Raw genomic sequence first — 21,323 nt, 5'->3', positions numbered from 1 at the left:
TTGAGGATTACTAATTTCAATTGAACATTCAATTTTATTTTACTTGAAAAATACTAGCTGAAAACATAAAAGTATCCTTGAATAATATTTAAGATTTATACCAAAAAGGACTTGATTTTACTCCCCGATAGATCTTTTATCTACAGATCAGTTCAGTTCAGTTGCTCAGTTGTGTCCAGCTCTTTGCGACCCCATGGACTACAGCATGTCAGGCTTCCCTGTCCATCAACAACTCCCGGAGCTTGCTCAAACTCTTGTCCATTGAGTCAGTGATGCCATCCAACTAACTCGTCCTCTGTTGTCCCTTTCTCCTCCTGCCGTCAATCTTTCACAGCTTCAGGGTCTTTTCCAATGAATCAGTTCTTCACATCAGGTGGCCAAAGTATTGGAGTTTCAGCTTCAGCATCAGTCCTTCCAATGAATATTCAGGACTGATTTCCTTTGGGACTGACTAGTTTGATCTGCTTGCAGTCCAAGGGACTCTCAAAAGTCTTCTCCAACACCGCAGTTCAAAAGCATCAATTCTTCAGTGCTCAGCTTTCTTTATGATCCAGTTCTCACATCTATTTACATGGCTACTGGAAAGACCATAGCTTTGACAAGATGGACCTTTTTCGGCAAAGTAATCTCTGCTTTTTAATATGCTGTCTAGGTTGGTTATATCTTTTCTTCCAAGGAGCAAGCATCTTTTAATTGCATGGCTGAAGTCATCATCCACAGTGATTTTGGAGCCCAAGAAAATAAAGTCTGTCACTGTTTCCATTGTTTCCCTGTCTGTTTTCCATGAAGTGATAGGACTGTATGCCATAATCTTCATTTTTTGAATGTTGAGTTTTAAGCCAACTCTTTTACTCTCCTCTTTCACTTTCATCAAGACACTCTTTAGTTCCTCCTCTCTTATCTATAGATAGTTCTGTGTTTATATCATTCCTTGCCTTGTTGGGACATTTATTAAACATTAATATTTAATCAGAGATAAATTTTTGTATATCTTTTCTTTTAAGCTGCTTATTTAAATAATATATCATGTATAAGAATATATTTAATATTTTCACATAATTGTTCTTCTTTGACCTTCACACCAATATTGTATATTTGAAAGGCAATGGTTTATTCTCACCATTTAATGGGTAACAAGATTGATACAAATAAAATTGCTTGCTCACTATCACATAGCTTACTAAAAGATTACCAATCCAATGGTCTTTCTTGTAAAATCAACTCCTTCCCAATATTCCTTTTTAAAAAAGCCATGAAACTGCCTCTCAAGATTCCTGTCTTTGTTTGTTTTTAGTTTGTATGTTATTTCTCGTTACATTTTCTACAAGTGCCAGTTTTGGAGCAGAGCTGTGAGGACACCTTAAGAAGGGAATCTTGAAGGGTGATAGAAAAGCCACATAGCAATTATAGTGTGGATCTCACAATAATACAGAAGGAATAAATTACAAAGCTGCAATCAAGTTAGATCTAAACTCAGGTGATGTGAATATAGCAATATTGTACCTTCTCTATGTAATTGCAATTACTTTCAAGTTTATTTTATCATCAAACAAGCAATTTTTCAATCAGTGCAGCTTCTGCAGATCAGCACTCTGGTATATTAATTATTGAATTCATTTATCAGGCACTACTTAATGCTTAGCCCCATCCTTCCAAAAAAAAACAAAAGGATCAAGAAGTTTGAGGAAGGATTACATGGAAAGCAAACATTTGGAGGACAAACATAATATCACATAATATCACAGTGGTTCTCATTCTCAAAAAAAAAGTTTAAATTTGAGAAGAGTAGAATAAATCTTTTAGTGTCATACATGATATTATTATATAGAGAAAGTATTTGTCAAAATGCACATAAAGTATATTTTCAGTTCAGTTCAGTCGCTCAGTCATGTCTGACTCTTTGCGACCCCATGAATTGCAGCACACCAGGCCTCCCTGTCCATCACCATCTCCCGGAGTTCACTCAAACTCACATCCATCGAGTCAGTGATGCTATCCAGCTATCTCATCCTCTGTCATCCCCTTCTCCTCCTGCCCCCAATCCCTCCCAGCATCAGAGTCTTTTCCAATGAGTCAACTCTTCGCATGAGGTGGCCAAAGTACTGGAGTTTCAGCTTTAGCATCATTCCTTCCAAAGAAATCCCAGGGCTGATCTCCTTCAGAATGGACTGGTTGGATCTCCTTGCAGTCCAAGGGACTCTCAAGAGTCTTCTCCAACACCACAGTTCAAAGGCATCAATTCTTCGGCGCTTAGCTTTCTTCACAGTCCAACTCTCATATCCATACATGACCACAGGAAAAACCATAGCCTTGACTAGATGGACCTTAGTTGGCAAAGTAATGTCTCTGCTTTTGAATTGCTATCTAGGTTGGTCATAACTTTTCTTCCAAGGAGTAAGCGTCTTTTAATTTCATGGCTGCAGTCACCATCTGCAGTGGTTTTCAAGCCCCCAAAAATAAAGTCTGACACTGTTTCCACTGTTTCCCCATCTATTTCCCATGAAGTGATGGGACCAGATGCCATAATCTTAGTTTTCTGAATATATTTTCAAGTATATTTTATGCTTGGTTAATTTTTTTTTTCTTGCAGATAACTCACATAAACATACATAGGAACTATTTGTTTTGACAAAGAAGACATTTAAGCAGAAACAGTGTGCCTCACATTTCATGTTCTTACACAAATGACAAAGTCAGTCCCCTGGACTCACTCCGAACTTGTCAAAGCACTTTTCTCTTCAACTTATGAAACTTTCTCAACTTACGGTCCCAAAGAGCTACTCCCATTTATTCTAAATTCTGTAGTAGGAAAAATCTATTTATTTTTTCTAAGATAACATATTTTTTCCTTCATTAAAAACATTATCATTTGATCAGATTTTGTCATCCTTAATTACCTAACACTAGTCATAGTGGGTTAAATTCAAAATCTGCTACGTAGTTTCTTTGCCAAAATAAATTTACAATCTAACTTTGGATAGGAAAGGAGTGAAAATAAGTAAATAGCTAATTAGCTAAATGAATGACTCTCTAATTGACAAAAGAATAAATTAGAAAACCAAGTATTATAGTAAATACCAAACTGTGTGATACAGTGAGCTCTGTCATGCCTTGCAAAAAAAAAGAGTCAGGCTGTCCTGGAAATAACAGAAGATACATTCGTGTGGTAAACATTTAGCTAGATTTAAAAGGATGTATAGTGTTTGAATTGGCCAGAGTATGCAGAAAGGGCAACTTCACGTGATAGAGAATAGTGATTTTTCAAATTGTTTTTTTCCTGTTTGCAGAAATTTTTTTCAAATAAGCTGTTACTTTAAAACTTAATATATAATAATACAAAGCAGACCTGCTCTGATTGAAGTGAGGAGAGAAATGGGCTCCAGAGTCCTGTGAAATTTGTCCTCTTGGTTTCTCCTGGAGTTCTGATTTAGGCATGTTCAAATTTATACACTTATATTTCATCTTTTCTGTATATTTTATGGCACCTTTGAGTATTACTGCCTATGTCCATAATGGAAATGTTTACAGTAATCCAAACTTGAACCAGGGTCCAAGCAGTAAAAGGGAGGAAACAAAAGGATAATTAGGAAGTGGTTGTAAAAGAAATAAATACAACATGTTGAAAGGGGTTGCTGGGAAGAGGAAGAAAGGAATCTGCAACATTGCTGAAGTAATGAGTGTATATATCAGGAAGAAAATCAGTAGTGCTAGGCAGAGAACTAGAACATCAGGAGAAGAAGCTATATTTGTTTCTTTTAGTATGTATATGTTTTATTCATTTTTTCCCTTTCACTTTATCACTGTGCTGAGATAGGCTTTAAAGCAGAGACTTAAAGACCAGATTTATTCTAGTAGGATCTTTAAGTCTTTGTCTTTTCTGAAAATCTGGAATCTGAATTCTGAATTCAGAAATTCTGAAAATCAGAGGCATGTGATTACAGACAGCCCTAGTCCTGCATTACTTACAGCATAGTGTGAAAGCGTTAGTCGCTCAGTCGTGTCTGACTCTTTGCACCCCATGAACCCCGCCAGACTCCTCTATCCATGGAATTCTCCAGGCAACAGTACTGGAGTGGGGACCTTCTCCAGGGGATCTTCCAGACTTAGGGATCGAACCTGGGTCCCCTGCATAGCTGGCAGATTCTTTACCATCTGTGCCACCAGGGAAGCCATTTACACCGTACCAGGGACTGAAGATAGAGTGAAACTGTGACATACTCTTAGACTTCAGAAAACTCCCAAATTTGTGATAGAGACATATATTTAGATGAATAAACTAATGTAAAATTAAAACTGAGTCAAATCGTGGGGAAGAATGGTGCCTGGTACCAGGGGAATATATACCAGGCCTAATCTTTTCAGAGAAGGTATCCATGAGGCAGTGATATTTAAACTGATAGCGGGAAAGCATGTGCAAAGGCAGTAAAGAGAGAAAGGAAGCCAGTAGGACTAGAGCATAGAGGGCAGGAGGTAAGAGAGAGAGCTGGAGAGGAATGCGTGATCATTCCAAGAGCACTGGCTGTCATCGATGGGGAAAAGGAGGGTCACGTGATCATATATGCGTCTTGGAAAGTTGACTCAGGTTGCATCATAGGGAACCATTTGGAGAGTGGTCAGATGAGACATAGTCAGAAAGGTGATTAGTACGGAAATACAGAGAGAGTTCTTGGTATCTTGGACCAGAGTGGCCATCCTGAAGATAGAAAGAAGAGAATAAAGATTCAGGTGATAGTTGGGAGATGAAAGAGATTGAAATTGGTGATGAGGGTTAAAGGAGAGCAATGATAGATTAATGATATATTAAGGATAATAACTCTTGACATGGCATCATTATTTCAAGAATCACTTTTCCAATTTAATATTTGGTTTTAAGTTTTATTTATGGAGTTTTGATATGGTGATGTTTTACAGTTAATATAATACTACCTATAATTTTTATTTATGTTTTTGCTTATGGTTTTGTTTTTGCTTAAGGATTTATCCATGTGCTTAGAAAATGTAAATGCTTACCTACATTTTTCTGATTCTTTTACAGTATTTTTTCTTGTTTTAAGGGATGACACTAGTAGGATTTAGATCTTTAATACATCTGAAATACAGACATATGTACACACATATATGTATATAATGTATTCAGTATAAGATGTGAGGTAGGTGAGTATCTAAATTTATTTTTCCTTGTAAATAGCTAATTGTTCTATAACTCATATATTAAATTGTGATTGCAAGTCATTTACCTTTTTATGAAGTATTTTTACAATGAATGTGCCATTGAGATTAGCCATACAAAATACTAAAAAATTAGACATAATATTCATTAAATAAGTGATCTATTTTCTTAAATAACCCTATAAAAATTATGTAGAAAATATTTTAAATGCCCTTCAGTATTGGGAGGAATATCATTGAATAGTCATGAAAACAAACCTCAAAGCTAGTGGGATTTGGAGTGTATAATTTTGCTTATTTATAAAATATATCTTTTTAAGTCATTGCTTGTACTAAGCATAGTTGTATTGCTCAGCTTTCATCTGTTCTCTTCTTGGAATTCTACCTTTGCTTCTTAGGACTAAAAAGTCATTTATCTGCTCAGATAAGATGACTTTTAAAAATAACTCCTTTTAACCTAGCTTGAAAGATAACTCTGCAACTTGAAACCCAAATTATCCTTTCTCTTTTACTAAAGCTAATGAATGTACTCTGACACTAACTGGATCTCATGAAATAATTTTATCAATCCCTAAAGCAAATTACGTTTTTCTGTTGTGTCAACTTGACATATGTGATACAAAAATGCTGTATACCCAATCTCCAGTAAGGAAATATCAGTGTAATTAAAAAGGTCAAAATGACTCAAATCATTGTCTTTTCATTTCCAGAAAATTTGACTTTTAAAAGATGATGCTTTACTTATTTTTAGTTTAGCACCATCTTGGAAACACCTACCTGTTAATTAGAGCTGTGATTCCTTTCCATTCCCACAGCAGTGCTGAGCCCATGCAGAAGTCTACAGCACTATAATTAGGAATTTTCTTCTAAGAAAAACATTATAATAGACATCCTGCCATGCTTATTTTATTTTAATTGGATGTTTAGCTCTAGGGATCTTCATAATTTTTCATAAAACTTTAATGTTAGTAAAATCAGCTGGAAGGAAGCACTACTTATCTCCTTGATTACACCATAAGGAGTAGGATCTTAATTTGAGCCTTTCTTTTCTTTCTTTTTTTTTTTTAAGCTAATGAGAGCAAAGAGTTTTAAATGAATCAAGACAATGCATCACCAAGTACTGCTTGTGACCTGTGTGAAAGAAAACTTACACATGACAGAGTTAAGCAGGGCCGGAAGACCTTATTCAAACTGTTGCAATAGAGGAGAGAGACTGAATTCAACTACCTCTGAAACACAAGGCAGGAGAGTTTGTAAGCACTGGGATGAGGCCATGAAAAATTCTGGAGGACTTTAGCATGGACATTGGTCAGTGGTATCAGACCATCTGTGTTTGCTAATTGGTGCTTATGGAAGTAAGCCTCCTACCCTCCCCTTAAGACAGGGACATAGGATTTGTCTTTCTGGATGATTACATTTCAAAGGGCTGCTGCTAAGTCACTTCAGTCATGTCTGACTCTGTGTGACCCCATAGACGGCAGCCCACCAGGCTGCCCCGTCCCTGGGATTCTTCAGGCAAGAACACTGCAGTGGGTTGCCATTTCCTTCTCCAATGCATGAAAGTGAAAAGTGAAAGTGAAGTCGCTCAGTCGTGTCCAACTCTTCGCGACCCCATGGACTGTAGCCCACCAGGCTCCTCCATCCATGGGAATTTCCAGGCAAGAGTACTAAAGTGGGGTGCCATCGCCTTCAAAGGACTACTTGATTTCAAAGGGATACCAGCTACTTGATAAAGAGTCCTGGCTTATAAAACTGGCAAGAGGCTGAAGGATTGATGACTCAAAGGAGCAGAGGCAGCATTTACAATCACGAGTTTTCTAAAGTGAATGTTCCAAGAGAAGAGAGGAAAGGGACCTTTAAATCAGGTAGAAACCTGTCCAGAGTTTAGTCCAGCTAAAGGGAGTATCAAGACCATTTTGATCACCCATTGATGATCTACTAGATTGATGATCTGGATGATCATGGAAATGATGATTATGATCTGGAAACTGATCTAAAAGTACAAATCTTTTCTTATAGGCAAAGTAAATACAATTTTAAAATCTTTACACTTTATGTATACTAAAGGCTACTCATGAGTAACCTATCAAATTAGATGTTAGCATATAGCAGGAAAATCTTTGAGTCTGCTTTAAAGTGTCATAAATTTCACTGTCTAGAGTTTATGTAATAATAATAATAAAGATACCCATTGATGCCAGACACTATTTTAAGCATGTTTTATATAATGTACACAACAGTCCAGGAGTTCTTCTTCTCCCAGAAGTTGTACTTTGTCCAGGGTCAGATGGGGAATGGAGGAGCAGATCTCAAAGCCAGGGCCATGACTCCAGAGCCAGGATCTTGGCTCAAAATAGACATGCATGAGCACAAGCTGAAAGAATGAAAGAGGAATGAGCAGGAGAGGTTCGTTTTTCTTTCCTTTAAGTAACTGAAATGTACCCCCAATCCAGTTCTCACTCCATCCACTTTAACCTTGCTGCTGCTGCTGCTAAGTCGCTTCAGTGGTGTCCGACTCTGTGCGACCCCATAGATGGCAGCCCACCAGGCTCCCCCGTCCCTGGGATTCTCCAGGCAAGAATTCTGGAGTGGGTTGCCATTTCCTCCTCCAATGCATGAAAGTGAAAAGTGAAAGTGAAGTCGCTCAGTCGTGTCTGACTCCTAGCAACCCCATGGACTGCAGCCCACCAGGCTCCTCCGTCCATGGGATTTTCTAGGCAAGAGTACTGGAGTGGGGTGCCATTGCCTTCTCCGACTTTAACCTTAGTTGTGTCCTATTTCTTGAAAGGAAGACGGCTGTGTCTCCATGCAGGTGTCAAAGACCTTCTTCCAGCTTTGCTTTCATTCCCATTTTTCGTGGTCTCTCAGCAGCACTTCATTTACTTGTGCAGAAATGATTAATGTGACAGAGGCCAGCCTGACTTAGACTCAGTTTGGACTCTTACGATCATTTCATATTCCAGTGGCACAGAGCAGGAAAGATGATGGGTGTCCTCCACCTTTCATCCTGGTTGGGTGACTACATCAATTATGAAAATAGTCAAAAGATGTATGACCACCATCAGTTATGGTCTAACAGTATTGGAGTGCAAGTGACTACTTAAGTGAGATATAAAAGCTTTAAGGTATTTGCCAAATCTTGTACAACACAGATGTGTGAAGACTTCTGTTACATTGCATTTTTATACTTAAAGAAACATTCAAAAGCCTGAGAAATAATGCAGAATGCTGAAAATTTTCCGTTAGAGAATCAGAGTTCTGAGAGTAAATGTTTTGATTCCTGTTTTGGTTACCAGCTAGTTTGGGAGTGAATATGTAAATTTATTAAAAATTAATTAAAAATATTTTATTAAGTACTCTACCCAGGAGACCCATAGGAGCAGGTTATCTAGAAAGGCATATAAAGTCAAGTAAGGTGGCTCAGATGGTAAAGCGTCTGCCTACAATGCCGGAGACCTGGGTTCAATCCCTGGGTTGGGAAGATCCTCTGGAGAAGGAAATGGCAACCCACTCCAATACTCTTGCCTGGAAAATCCCATGGGCAGAGGAGCCTGGTAGGCTACAGTCTATAGGGTCGCAAAGAGTCAGACACGACTGAGCGACTTTACTTTCAGTTTTCAAAATAACAGGTACCAAATGGCATAATTAATAACTTGTCAAAATTAGATAGCTGTTTATGAGTTTATATGTTTAGTGCTTGTCTCCCCCAGTAGGCAGTCAACTCCATGAGGGCAGGGACTAGGCTTCTTTGTTGCTCTACCATAGCAACTAACATGTTGTAGAAACACAATGGATATTTTTAAATGAATGAATGTGTCATTCATTCTGCAATTATAAGAGGCAGATAAAATTATGGAAGGGATTACATCAGGAATGGTTTGGTCAGGAAAGTTACTGAAATTGTCATACTTTCATAGATCTGTTATCTTTCTCGTGTTTTCAAAAGTTTTATTAATTGGATTCCACTAGACAGAAGAGCCTGGTAGCCTGCAGTCCATGGGGTCGCTAAGAGTCATACACAACTGAGCGACTTTACTTTCACTTTCCACTTTCATGCATTGGAGAAGGAAATGGCAACCCACTCCAGTGTTCTTGCCTGGAGAATCCCATGGACGGAGAAGCCTGGTAGGCTGAAGTCCATGGGGTCGCACAGAGTTGGACACGACTGAAGCGATTTAGCAGCAGCAGCAGCAAGTTTCTCGAACATCTGCTATGCACATTGTACTATATTCTTCTACCCAATTTATCCAATAAGATTGTACTCTATAATGTACTGACAGCCTAAGTCAACTTTCTACATAATGAATATTAAATTTTCATTCTTTAATCTTGAGAAATAATATCTTATTTTCATTTCAGAGTATATTTAAACATAGACCTACTGACATTAAACATAGACCTACTAACATAAACCAGTTAACATTAAACTGTGTAATGCCTTCCTTTTATTTCTTGGAAGATCATCAACTTATAGCTTCTTACAAATGGTGCTCCAAATTACCCTGAAGTTATTTCCCTGCTGCTCAGATGGTAAAGCATCTTCCTACAATGCAGGAGACCCAAGTTCAATCCCTGAGTTGGGAAGATCCTCTAGAGAAGGAAATGGCAACCCACTCCAGTACTCTTGCCTGGAAAATCCCATGGACAGAGGAGCATGGTAGGCTACAGTCCATGGGGTCGCCAAGAGTTGGACATGACTGAGTGACTTCACTTTCACTTTCTTTATTTGAGGAATATTAATGATCACTAAAAATGGTCTTGTAGCCTAAGTTCATAATTATAGAAGTACATGTCAGTCTCTAAGTAAAAAATCATAAGTCTGCTCCATTCTTGTACCTTCTACCTTAGTGGATAATATGCTGTTCATTCAAATTAGCAAGCTTATAATCAGTCTTTTGGGCTTCCCTCGTGGTTCAGATGGTAAAAAATCTGCCTGCAATGCAAGAGACCTGGGTTTGATCCCTGGGTTGGGAAGATCTGCTAGAGAAGGAAATAGCAACCCACTCCAGTATTCTTGCCTGAAAAATCCCATGGACAGAGGAAATGCCTCCTACCCGGAGGGCCACAGTCCACAGTGTCACAGTCAGATACGACTGAGCAACTAACACTTTCATATTCAGTCTTTCATGAGGATAAATGATTGGTAGCTTGAATTTCGGGAGAATGGAAATAACAAATCAACAGCAACAGCAGAAGTCTTTAACTGTAGCTTTAGCATCTTCATAGTTAAAGAGGAAACAACTTGGGTTTTCAAAGCTTTCATAACTGGAATAAAATTCATGAGCTAGAAAATAGACTACTTTCTTTTTTTTATTTGGAAAGCAAGGTATAATTTTATGCATGATCAGTTCCAGCATATAGTTAATATGTTTCCTTCAGAGGATAAGATTCATTAATTGTGTTCATGTCTTTCAAAATTGCATGCAACGACTATCTTTCCATTTGTTTTTCAGAGGTCTTGAAAGTTTAGTTGGAAAGTGATAACTTCCTTCTTTCCCATTGTCTCATATAAGTTATTGTGTGGTAATTAAATCACCAGTGAAGGGCATAGTTAAGTTATATTGGTGTGAGATCAAGAAAGAATGTGTGTAGGTTTGCAAAGAGGCAGCTTAAAAATTTCTTCAAAATTCCTCTTTGCTCTTCACTATAATAAATTGTGAATAGATTAAAAGCTTTAAGGTAATATTGAATGCAAAAAATTTACTTGACTATTTACCAGATTTAAAAATATCTACAGGGGAAGTGAATTGTATCAGTTTCAACAATCATCTGCTATTATCTTAACTACAATATCAGGAAGCATTTGTATGATAACTGCCTGAATGTGTGTATGTCAGGCTAAATCTAGCAAATTGATATGCAATCAAGTTCAATTATCATTAGTTTTATTTCCTTCTCCAGGGGATCTTCCTGACCGAGGAATCGAACCTGGGTCTCCCACATTGTAGGCAGACGCTTTACTCTCTGAGTCACCAGGGAAGCCCATATTTAATCATAGTATTACTTTATTTCTAACAGGTTAATTTTAATTAAGGTATATGGATTTATTTAAACCAACAATTGATTATGTGCCATAATATTATAAACTGAAATCTTATGAACTTGGTGATTGTTTTTTTATTTTAAATGCCTTTGAAGTTTGCCTGTAATGGCATGTGTCCAGAATATACCCTGCTGGGAAATCTGTATCACTTGATGATTTTCTATGTTGTCTGAAAGTATTTTTAAACTGTTGCAAATATATACTGCTGAGAAAACTTCATCACAACTAGGAGTATCTGGAAGCTATTTTCTGTGTTGTCTGACAGGTTGTTTTTTCTTAAACTAAAATAGCTAACAAAATTAAATGTAACAGAAAAAAAAAGTACCAGTTTTAATGGTACAGATTGCACATATGAGATTGTTTAGGATTTCAACCAAAATTAAACTAGCTAATGAAACAGAGGCAAATCATACAGAGCATTAATACAGAGCTAAAATTAAAACACATCCATTTACCAGATTGTTTTTGACAGGATTCCTTTGGTTGCAAGTGACAGAACCACCACTAAACTACCTGAATGAGAGATGAAACTCCTGTCCTAGGACACTCGGAAGTCTGGGGGTAATCTTAGGCACAGCTCAGTATGTGTTCAGCACTCTCTGCAATGCTGTCTTTCTTGTATTGCTTCTCTGCCCTTGTCTGGGTGCAAGGTCTGCTTTTCTTTCTGAGGAATTATAATATGCAAAATCTGAGCCTGTAGCCAAAGGGAAAGATTTTTTTGCTCATACCCAGGAATGAAATTAATCTGCCTGCTATGTAAAGAGTCTGCCTGAAATACAGGAGACCCGGGTTTGATCCCTGGGTCAGGAAGATCCCCTGGAGAAGGGAATGAATGCCAACACACTCCAGTATTCTTGCCTGGAGAAGTCCATGGACAGAGGAGCCTGGCAGGCTACAGTCCCCATGGTGTCGCAAAGAGTCAGACATGACTGAGCCGTTCACACTTTTCACTTACTACATAGTAATTGGCCAGATTGTGGTTTGTAATTGACCAGATTTCCTGTTTAGGAAAGGTGAGGCTCATGTGGAATAAAAGGAAAAGATTTTCTTACCGTCTTTATCATTTTCAAGGGTATAGTTTAGTGATGTCAGCTAATTCACATTGTTGTGCAACAACAGAACTTCTTCATCTTTCAAAACTGAAACTCGGTACCCACAGAACAATTCATTTCCCCCTCTCCCAGCCTCTGGAAACTACCATTCTAGTTTCTGTCTCTATGAGTTTGACTACTTTGTAGATCTCATAAAAGTAGAATCATAGTATTTGTCTTTTTGTAACTAGCTGATTTCACTTAGTGTAATGTCTTCAGGGTTCATCTGTGTTGTGGCCTGTGACAGAATTTCAAAAGGAGAAGACATTTTATGATTTTTTTTTTGTTACTAAAAAGGATAGTCAAGAACACAAATGCCCTCAGACAACTTTAAATTCATAAAACAAACATAAAGAAACTTTATGGGACTGAAAATTACTGGAAATTGCGCTGCTCACTTAACATTTTTCAAGTGTATTCAAAACACTGGGTTTACCAGGTGAACAAAAGCAAAGTCACAGTTTTGGACCCACAACCTTTGAACTACAAGTTTTAACACCTTCTTCTAAGTAGACTTTGGGATGACTTTTTTTAATGATATGATTTTTACTTTTAGATAATTATGATAGCAACTAAAAAATAATGCAAGGAAATCCCATGGATTTGTTAAAGCACTTTCTCCCAGTGGCAAAATCTTGCAAAACTATAGTGACATATCCCAGCCAGGATATTGGCATTAATATATTTCACTGATCTTATGTAGATTTCCCCAATTTTACTTATGTTTATGCATGCAGTTTCATGCAATTTTATTACTTGCGTGCATTGAATTTTTTAACTAGAATTTGTGGATTAGATGTGGCTATTGCCAAGGTGCTATTATTTTTAAAAATCTTTAGTGGCAAAATATGTAATGCTCTCAATTTTCTGTGACAAGCATAACAAGGGTATATCTTATCATATTTAGTTCTTTGCAGTCAAATTCCAAAACTTATTCAAACTGTATACCTTTAACATTTTTTCATTCTATTTATAATTATAGAATGACATATGGATGTTTATTTTCACAAACTTATTTCTTCTTCTTAATATTTAGAATTAGGTACTATTTTCATTGTGTCATTATTACCAGAAAGGCAGAACATAGTTTAAGAACTTTACTGTTAATATGTGAAGATAATAATTGAAGAAAAGTAATAGTGTTAATTCAAAAATTCACTATTTTGCTCTGAACCTTTATATCTACTAGTCTTAAAAAATAAGAGAAAAATCACTAGATATTTACATCAAAGGCACTAAGACTCTCCCTTTAGTAATGTACAACTGCATAACTAAATCATAGTAAAATGAATTAAAATATTTGCAAGGCAAATTTCCCAGCCCTTAGGTACCTAGTCACCATTATATTTTACACATCTTTAATGATTTATTATTTCCTTGTTCACCTTCATGAATTATTCTAATTTGAGTCTGTACTTCCTTGAACAAGAATACTTTCTTTCCCAAGTCCTCTTTAGTCTGATATGTAGGAAGAGATTTAAAGAAATTTTCTAAATTAGAGAATCCTTTTTATGAGAAATAAAGTGGACTAATGGGGACAAAAGAACTTATAATAAATTGAAATAGGTTCTTTATATAAATAAAGACATTTTCTCTTTCATAGAGAAAAAGTAATTAAATTATTTTCTTAATAAAGAACACAAAGCTTTCTGGTAATGGCATGGCCTTTTATTTCCACTTCACTTCAACAAAGACCTCTTAAAGACAATTCAGTCTTTTAGTTTTTAGATGATGATCTGAAATTAAATGATGGCTGTCCTGAAGATATTTGAGTTCTTTTCTAAGGAAAATGAGGCCATTCTTCTTTACTCACTTATTCAATACTTACACTAATGATAATAATATAAAAAAAAAGTAACAACTATAGTAATAATAATAGCTTACTCTTATTATAACTCTTATTAATAGCAGTTACTCTAAACAACGTACTTTTCTAAGTCCTGAATAATTTCTCTCTAAACCATCATAACTTTATTTATATTTCATTTTTAGCTTTCTTAATTTCTATTTTTCCCCTTTACTGAGCTTTCCACAGTATTTATTCTTTATTTTTCTTATGACTTAATTTTCACATCTGAGTTTATTTTGTATAATATACAAAGATATAATATATATATAACAAAGACATATAATAAAGACAGCTTATCTTTATTTCTTAGTTCTGTGAACTGACATTTCATCTCTACCATCACATCCCTGAGATCTTATATTTCTAATTTGTTGTTTTCCAAGAGAGAGGAAAATTCTTCTTATGACTTTTAGAACTGTCCCTTAATATTTTCCTCAGTTTCATGAATTCTTTTCTTGGTGGCGTGAGGCTATTTTTTCATCTAGTCTTTTCCTCTTGCAGAGACTTTGAAACACAGAAACTTGCAGAAACACTGAAATCAGTCAGGACCCATTGATGTCAGTTGCTTTTGCTTTTATTGATGTCAGTGATTTTGTTAGTGTGAAATGATTTTTACTTTCAGTGTAAGGTTGTGGAGGTACCATGAAATCAACTGAAAATTCTATAAGGGAAAGGAAATTCTGAATTATTTCAAACAAGCTAATATAATTTTAAATGTGTATTTTATACTTTTTCTTAAAACAGTTTTGCTGTATTCAAAATTTTGTGTGATAAGTAGCAAAAGTGACTGCTTATTCTAGTTCTGGTCATAATCTCATTACTCTCAGTAGACCCTTGGTTAAATCACTTAACCTTCCTGAACCTTGGTTTCCCAAAAATCCCCACAATACTTTATCTCTCTTGTAGTAAAATGTTGAGGATTTTTATTAGCAGAAGGTTCCTCAATGGTATGCTTGATACATTGAAGCACTGAGTGTATATGGCCAAATTATAACTGTTCCCAAGCATTTCCAGAAATGAACAAAGACGAGGCAAGCCTAAAGAGTGCTGCTCTCATTCTCTGAAAACTCCTAGTTAAAAAGAGGAATCTCAGGAGGAGGCTGGCAAATCCTTGTCTTGATTGTCTTGATTGATACCAGACATAGTACTAAGCAACGTATATATATATATTTTTTTTTCTTATTGAGCAACATTTTAATATACATTGAGGTGGTTGGCATTTTCTCTGTTATAGATTAGGAGACTGAGACTTAAATAGATTGGATACGAAATGGCTTAGAAATGGTGGAGCCAGTTCTCAAGTCTAGATCTGGCTAATTTCACAGTCAGGCTCTTAAGCATTCTCCTGTCTATGCTGCAGCGCTTGATCCTCCCTACATATAAACAGAAAATTTGGATATACTCTATGTTTCTTAATGGAAAATATAACATGAATTCAAGATGATCTTATCATTACCACACTACCTAGAGTATGTATGAGTGTGCTCTTTTTAAATATTGCCCCCCTCACTGACTTTGCTTATAATATTTCTGCAAAGGAATACACTAGAAAAATAAGCACTATATAGGGAACTTGTGTTGTAATGATATGAGTGATGCAAGTTCCTTAACCATTTTAATACTGATAATCTTTGTTCTATAACAAATATCACCTTCATCAAGTTGTGCAGTATTAATCACTTCAGTATCACTAAAGGAGCTAGATAAGTCTGCAATTGAACAGTTCACCTCTGAGCAATGTCTCCTATTTAATTTAGCATGTTCCTGTTTTGTTAGTAATGTAAAGCAGGCCTTAAGAAAGAATAGTTTCAGAGAGCCAATACTTTGTAGAGGTGGTAAAATTAATATTCTATATGCCATTAGAATTTTTTATCTTGTTGCATACCAAAAAAAACCCCATGAAAACCTACCTAAAGTAATATGTTGAGGCAATTTCAGATGAAGGATCATAATACAAATTAGAGCTATAATAGCCCATTCATATGGATTTGATTTGATTTAACATCAAAGTTTCAAATAAAAATTGGTATATGTTTTTAGGAAAAAATATTGGATGTAACTAAACTCTCTTGAATCAAGTCCAAAATCCATCTCAGAATATCTGCTGTTACATTCTTCAAGGTCAGATCATGTTGATTTGAAAATCTAAGAGTATAGAATAAGAACCAAGTGAAATACTGGAGATAAAGAGTCTGTCATGGTATTGGTCTTACATTTTTTAGGTCACCTTCGCTAGGAAAATTCTGATATTCATATTCTGTCTCTCCCCTCTCACATATCCACACACATTTAGGTACATACATATCAAAAAACCTACCTGGTTTTACATGCATGTATATGCATATTTTTAAAAGAAAGTTATTTATTAATCGGGGGATAGCAAATACATCGTAAGTAATACTTGAGTGAATGTTCACAAATTAAATGCATATGTGTCACCATGACTTAGATAGCAAATTCAATACTGTTAACACTGCAGAGCTTCCTGCCCCCTTTCTGGATTTTTGATCACCTATTCTTATAGCTAACTGCATCAGTTAGCTGTACCTGTTTCTTAATTTCATATGAATAGAATCATATAAAATGTATTCATTTGTACATGGCTTCTTTTACTTGTTTGTGAGTTTGTCTGTGTTGTTGAGCAGTAGTATTTCCTTTATTTTAATTGATGTATTATTTTCTATTAGGTTTATTTATCAATTCTTGATGTACATTCAGGTTGCTTTCAGTTTGGGTGTATTATGAATAATACTGCTTTGAAAAAATATATATATATATTTAGGTAAATGTATGCGTGTATTTGTTTTAGGCATATTTCTAAGAGTAGAATTACTGAGTAACAGGGAATGCATTTGATCATTTTAGTCAATACAGTTTTCCACAGTGGTTGAACCAAGTTACATTCTCACCAGCTGTGTATGAGAGTTCCAAATCTGCTATTAATACTTTGACAGCACATTATGTATCATTAGCCATTTTTGTAGGTTAAATATCACATTGTGACTTTAAATTGCATTACACTGGTGATGAATGAGCTAGAGAAATGTTTTGTATGTTTATCAGGCATTTACACATTCTCTTTTGTGAAGTGCCCATTAAAGATTTTTTCCCATTTTTCATATTTTATATCATTTTTGTTATGAAATACGGTATAAGTAATTCTTATTAAATATTTTAGTTTAAATGTTTTATTGCTTAGTTTCTTTTTAAATTTATTTTAACATCTTGATTTCCTTCTACTTTTCAGATGCAGCAACTGTTCCATGAAAATTATGAACACAATCGCAAGGGTTATATCCAAGACCTTCACAACAGCAAAATCCATGCAGCCATAACACTTCATCCAAACAAAAGGCCCGCCTACCAATACAGGCTTCATAATTACATGCTCAGCCGCAAAATTTCTGAACTGCGCTACCGCACCATCCAGCTCCACCGGGAGAGTGCGCTGATGAGCAAGCTTAGTAATAGCGAAGTGAGCAAAGAGGACCAGCAGCTGGGAGTAATGCCTTCTTTCAACCACTTCCAGCCTCGGGAGAGAGATGAAGTGATAGAATGGGAGTTCCTGACAGGGAAACTCCTTTACTCAGCATCTGAGAACCAGCCTCCTCGACAGAGCATCAGTAGCATCCTGAGAACAGCGCTGGATGATACTGTCCTACAGGTGATGGAGATGATCAATGAGAATGCCAAGACGAGAGGACGGCTCATTGACTTCAAAGAAATTCAATATGGCTACCGCAGGGTTGATCCCATGCATGGGGTGGAGTACATTTTGGATTTACTTCTCTTATACAAAAGACACAAGGGGAGGAAACTGACTGTGCCAGTAAGACGCCATGCCTATCTTCAGCAGTTGTTCAGCAAGCCTTTCTTCAGAGAAACTGAAGAGCTAGATGTCAACAGTCTTGTAGAGAGTATTAACAGTGACACTCAATCATTCTCCTTTATATCGAATTCTTTAAAGATACTGTCTTCTTTTCAAGGTGCCAAAGAAGTGAGAGGGCACAGTGAAAAGAAAATACACATTCTTGTCCCTCTCATTGGAAGGTATGACACTTTCTTGAGATTCATGGAGAACTTTGAAAACACTTGTCTTATCCCAAAGCAGAATGTAAAACTGGTCATCATCCTTTTCAGTAAGAATTCTGGCCAAGATTCCAACAAGCATATTGAGCTTATACAAGAATATCAGAACAAGTACCCCAAAGCAGAAATCACCCTGATCCCCATGAAGGGGGAGTTTTCCAGAGGTCTTGGTCTTGAAATGGGATCTTCCCAGTTTGACAATGATACTTTGCTGCTATTTTGTGATGTTGACTTGATCTTCAGAGGAGATTTTCTCCAACGATGTAGAGACAATACAATTCAGGGACAACAGGTATACTACCCCATCATCTTTAGCCAGTATGACCCAAAGGTAACCAATGGGGGGAGCCCTCCAACCGATGACGACTTCGTCTTCTCAAAGAAGACTGGATTCTGGAGAGATTATGGATATGGAATTACCTGTATTTATAAAAGTGATCTTCTGGGAGCAGGTGGATTTGATACCTCAATACAAGGCTGGGGACTGGAAGATGTAGATCTCTACAATAAAGTCATTCTATCTGGCTTGAGGCCCTTCAGAAGTCAAGAAGTAGGAGTGGTCCACATTTTCCATCCAGTTCATTGTGACCCTAACTTGGACCCTAAGCAGTATAAGATGTGCTTAGGATCCAAGGCAAGTACTTTTGCCTCAACTGTGCAACTGGCTGAACTATGGCTGGAAAAACATTTGGGTGTCAGGTACAATCGAACTCTCTCCTGACAATCCAGGCAACACATATTGCCTTTTTTAAAGGGGAGTTTACCTCATTGTTGGTTGTTGTTGTTTAATTTTATTGTTATTTTTATTATTATAATTATTATTGTTATAATTTTATTTTGTTGTCCAGGTCTTAAACTACTCTTGGTTGTCTTCCAAAGAGTGTTTGTTGACCTCAAACAAGAAGAGTCTGCAGTTCACTGATATTTCAGATTTCTACTGAAGTCAATAGGCATATTACTTTTATATATCTTTATTTGAGATTGAGTTAAATCGTGGCAATCAAATGACTTTTGAAGCTCATTCAACATGAGAGACAGCTTAGAAGAATGTTCTCTTGGGGCTTTAAGATGCAATATCGACTTTTCTTTCGTTTGTCAAATTCAATGTGATACAAATATTTACTGGTGAAAGGTACCACAAAAGTGCTTTATGCTTCCTATGGGGAAGGGACTCTGTAACATAAACTTGAGTTTTGTAATTTATACAAGGACTTAAATATATAGACAATAATTTTCTTCATCTTTAGGATTTTTAAAGTAAATGAACACTTATGATTGTAAGTTTATTTTTTAAAAAAAGTTTTAAAAATTTGAGGAGTTTTGTTCCACAAGCAACCGGTACTGGCTACCCTGGTCTTATGACAATTATCTTACTCCTCACAACAGTCTGCTATAAATGCGAATGAACTTTATTTTCTCAAGGAAATATGATTTAATTAAATATTCATGTACATTTTAGAAGCTTTATGAAACAATGTCCTTCATTTGCTGGCAAGAAGATAAAATATGACAGAACCTGGTTATTTATAATAAAACAGGTATGACAGTATTCTTTTTCAAATACACTGAAAAATTTGTGTTGTTTCCTTTTGGTCAAATTTGATGTATTTCTTAATGGTCATAGTCACCAAAGCATGCTTGCTACAAAGGCTGGAAACATTAATAAGGGATTATGGGCATGATATTTATATCAATATGCTTTGAGTTCTGGCTTTCATAAGTGATTAAAATGAGCAATTGTTTAGTCAATAATTTACAATCTGGAGGAAGTATTCCTCTTCGATCTCATTAGCTTTGTGATCAAACTGAACCAAGAATAGGTCAAAATCAGATTTTAATCCAGGTTGGCAGATGGCACAAAGATACGAAAATAAATGCAGACATTATGAATATAAAATTAATTTTACAATTATATTGCTATTTATAAAACACATAGGAAAATGTTTCATTTCTCTACCATTCTTTCTCAAATCTGAATCAGTAGTGCCCAGTTTGTAGAAAAATATAATCTTATTCAATAAATGTAAGAGAAAATGAAAATCTGTATAAGAAGCTCTTGTGAAAGCATATTTTTTAAATTTCATCTTGTAAATAAGTAATATGTTTGCATAGTTCCAAAATCAAACAAGATGTCAAATGTCTACCACTGTCAGTCTCAGGCTCTATTCACCCAAATCTGTCCTTAACTGCACATAACCACCATTTTAGGTGTATGTATGTTTGTGTGCATGTTTTTCTACAGTTTCACAAGCAGAAAAGACATATATTTATTTTCTTCTCCCTTGATACATAAAATGTAGCCTATTATACATGCTGTTTTATACTTTGATTTTCTTTTTTCAAACTAGAACACTAAAATTTGCATCAAAATTGATTTGAAAGCAATTGTAAGTTATTACCATTATTTGGAACTGACTGTCCTGAGGTCATATAGCATTTGCCTTAGTAATGACTTTCTTATGTGGCAACCATCTCTTTTAGCAAAGACCTTTTGGGGGTTTCAAAAAAATAACATTGCTTAATATTGTGACAAATATGGCACTTTCCTTGACTAAAACATATAATCTTAATAACGTAAGATTCATTAGAGAGGAATTAATGGCACTTTTAGATGTTAAAAATCGTGACAAGGCTGACATTTCAGAGCTTATCTCTGCTCTCATATTGTCTCTGTCCTTCACAACCCTCTTCTAATAGCTCTTTTCCTGCATTGTGCTATTAGCTCTTTTGCAGATTTTATTTTCCTTGTGATAAGTATACTTATATTCAGTAAAGATAGTCACTTGGGAAGATTTATTACTAAATAATAATTATTAATGATGTTATTAAAGGAGAAAAGAAATCAGGATCTCCTCTTTAATTAGGGCAACTGAAATAGCAGAGTTTTACTGAGGAATAAATGCAAAGAGCTCATTTAAAACCCCTCCAAGTGTTAGAAAGTCATGAGGCACCTGCCCGGGGATGAGGTGGCATTCTCCACTTTCATCATTTCTCTGATGAAATTCTTCTGATGAAACAAGGGAATGCAAAGATCTCATTTGGACTTAACTACACACATGCATGCTGTACTGAAACTAATATA

General features: G+C 35.9%; 1 protein-coding gene across 1 annotated transcript in view; it reads left to right on the top strand.

The window, feature by feature from the left end:
• CHSY3 (chondroitin sulfate synthase 3) overlaps positions 1-20,700 on the top strand; it is a 290,116-nt gene extending 269,416 nt beyond the window's left edge. Inside the window, exon 3 of the mRNA XM_070374041.1 lies at positions 17,400-20,700. Coding sequence (XP_070230142.1) covers positions 17,400-18,962 — 1,563 coding nt within the window. The 3' untranslated portion in view covers positions 18,963-20,700. The remainder of the gene's footprint in view (positions 1-17,399) is intronic.
• Positions 20,701-21,323: the final 623 nt, after the last annotated feature.

Source organism: Bos mutus, chromosome 7 (genome assembly GCF_027580195.1).
Source record: "Bos mutus isolate GX-2022 chromosome 7, NWIPB_WYAK_1.1, whole genome shotgun sequence".
Taxonomy (NCBI): Eukaryota; Metazoa; Chordata; class Mammalia; order Artiodactyla; family Bovidae; genus Bos; species Bos mutus.
This window is presented reverse-complemented; position numbering and strand designations above follow the sequence as displayed.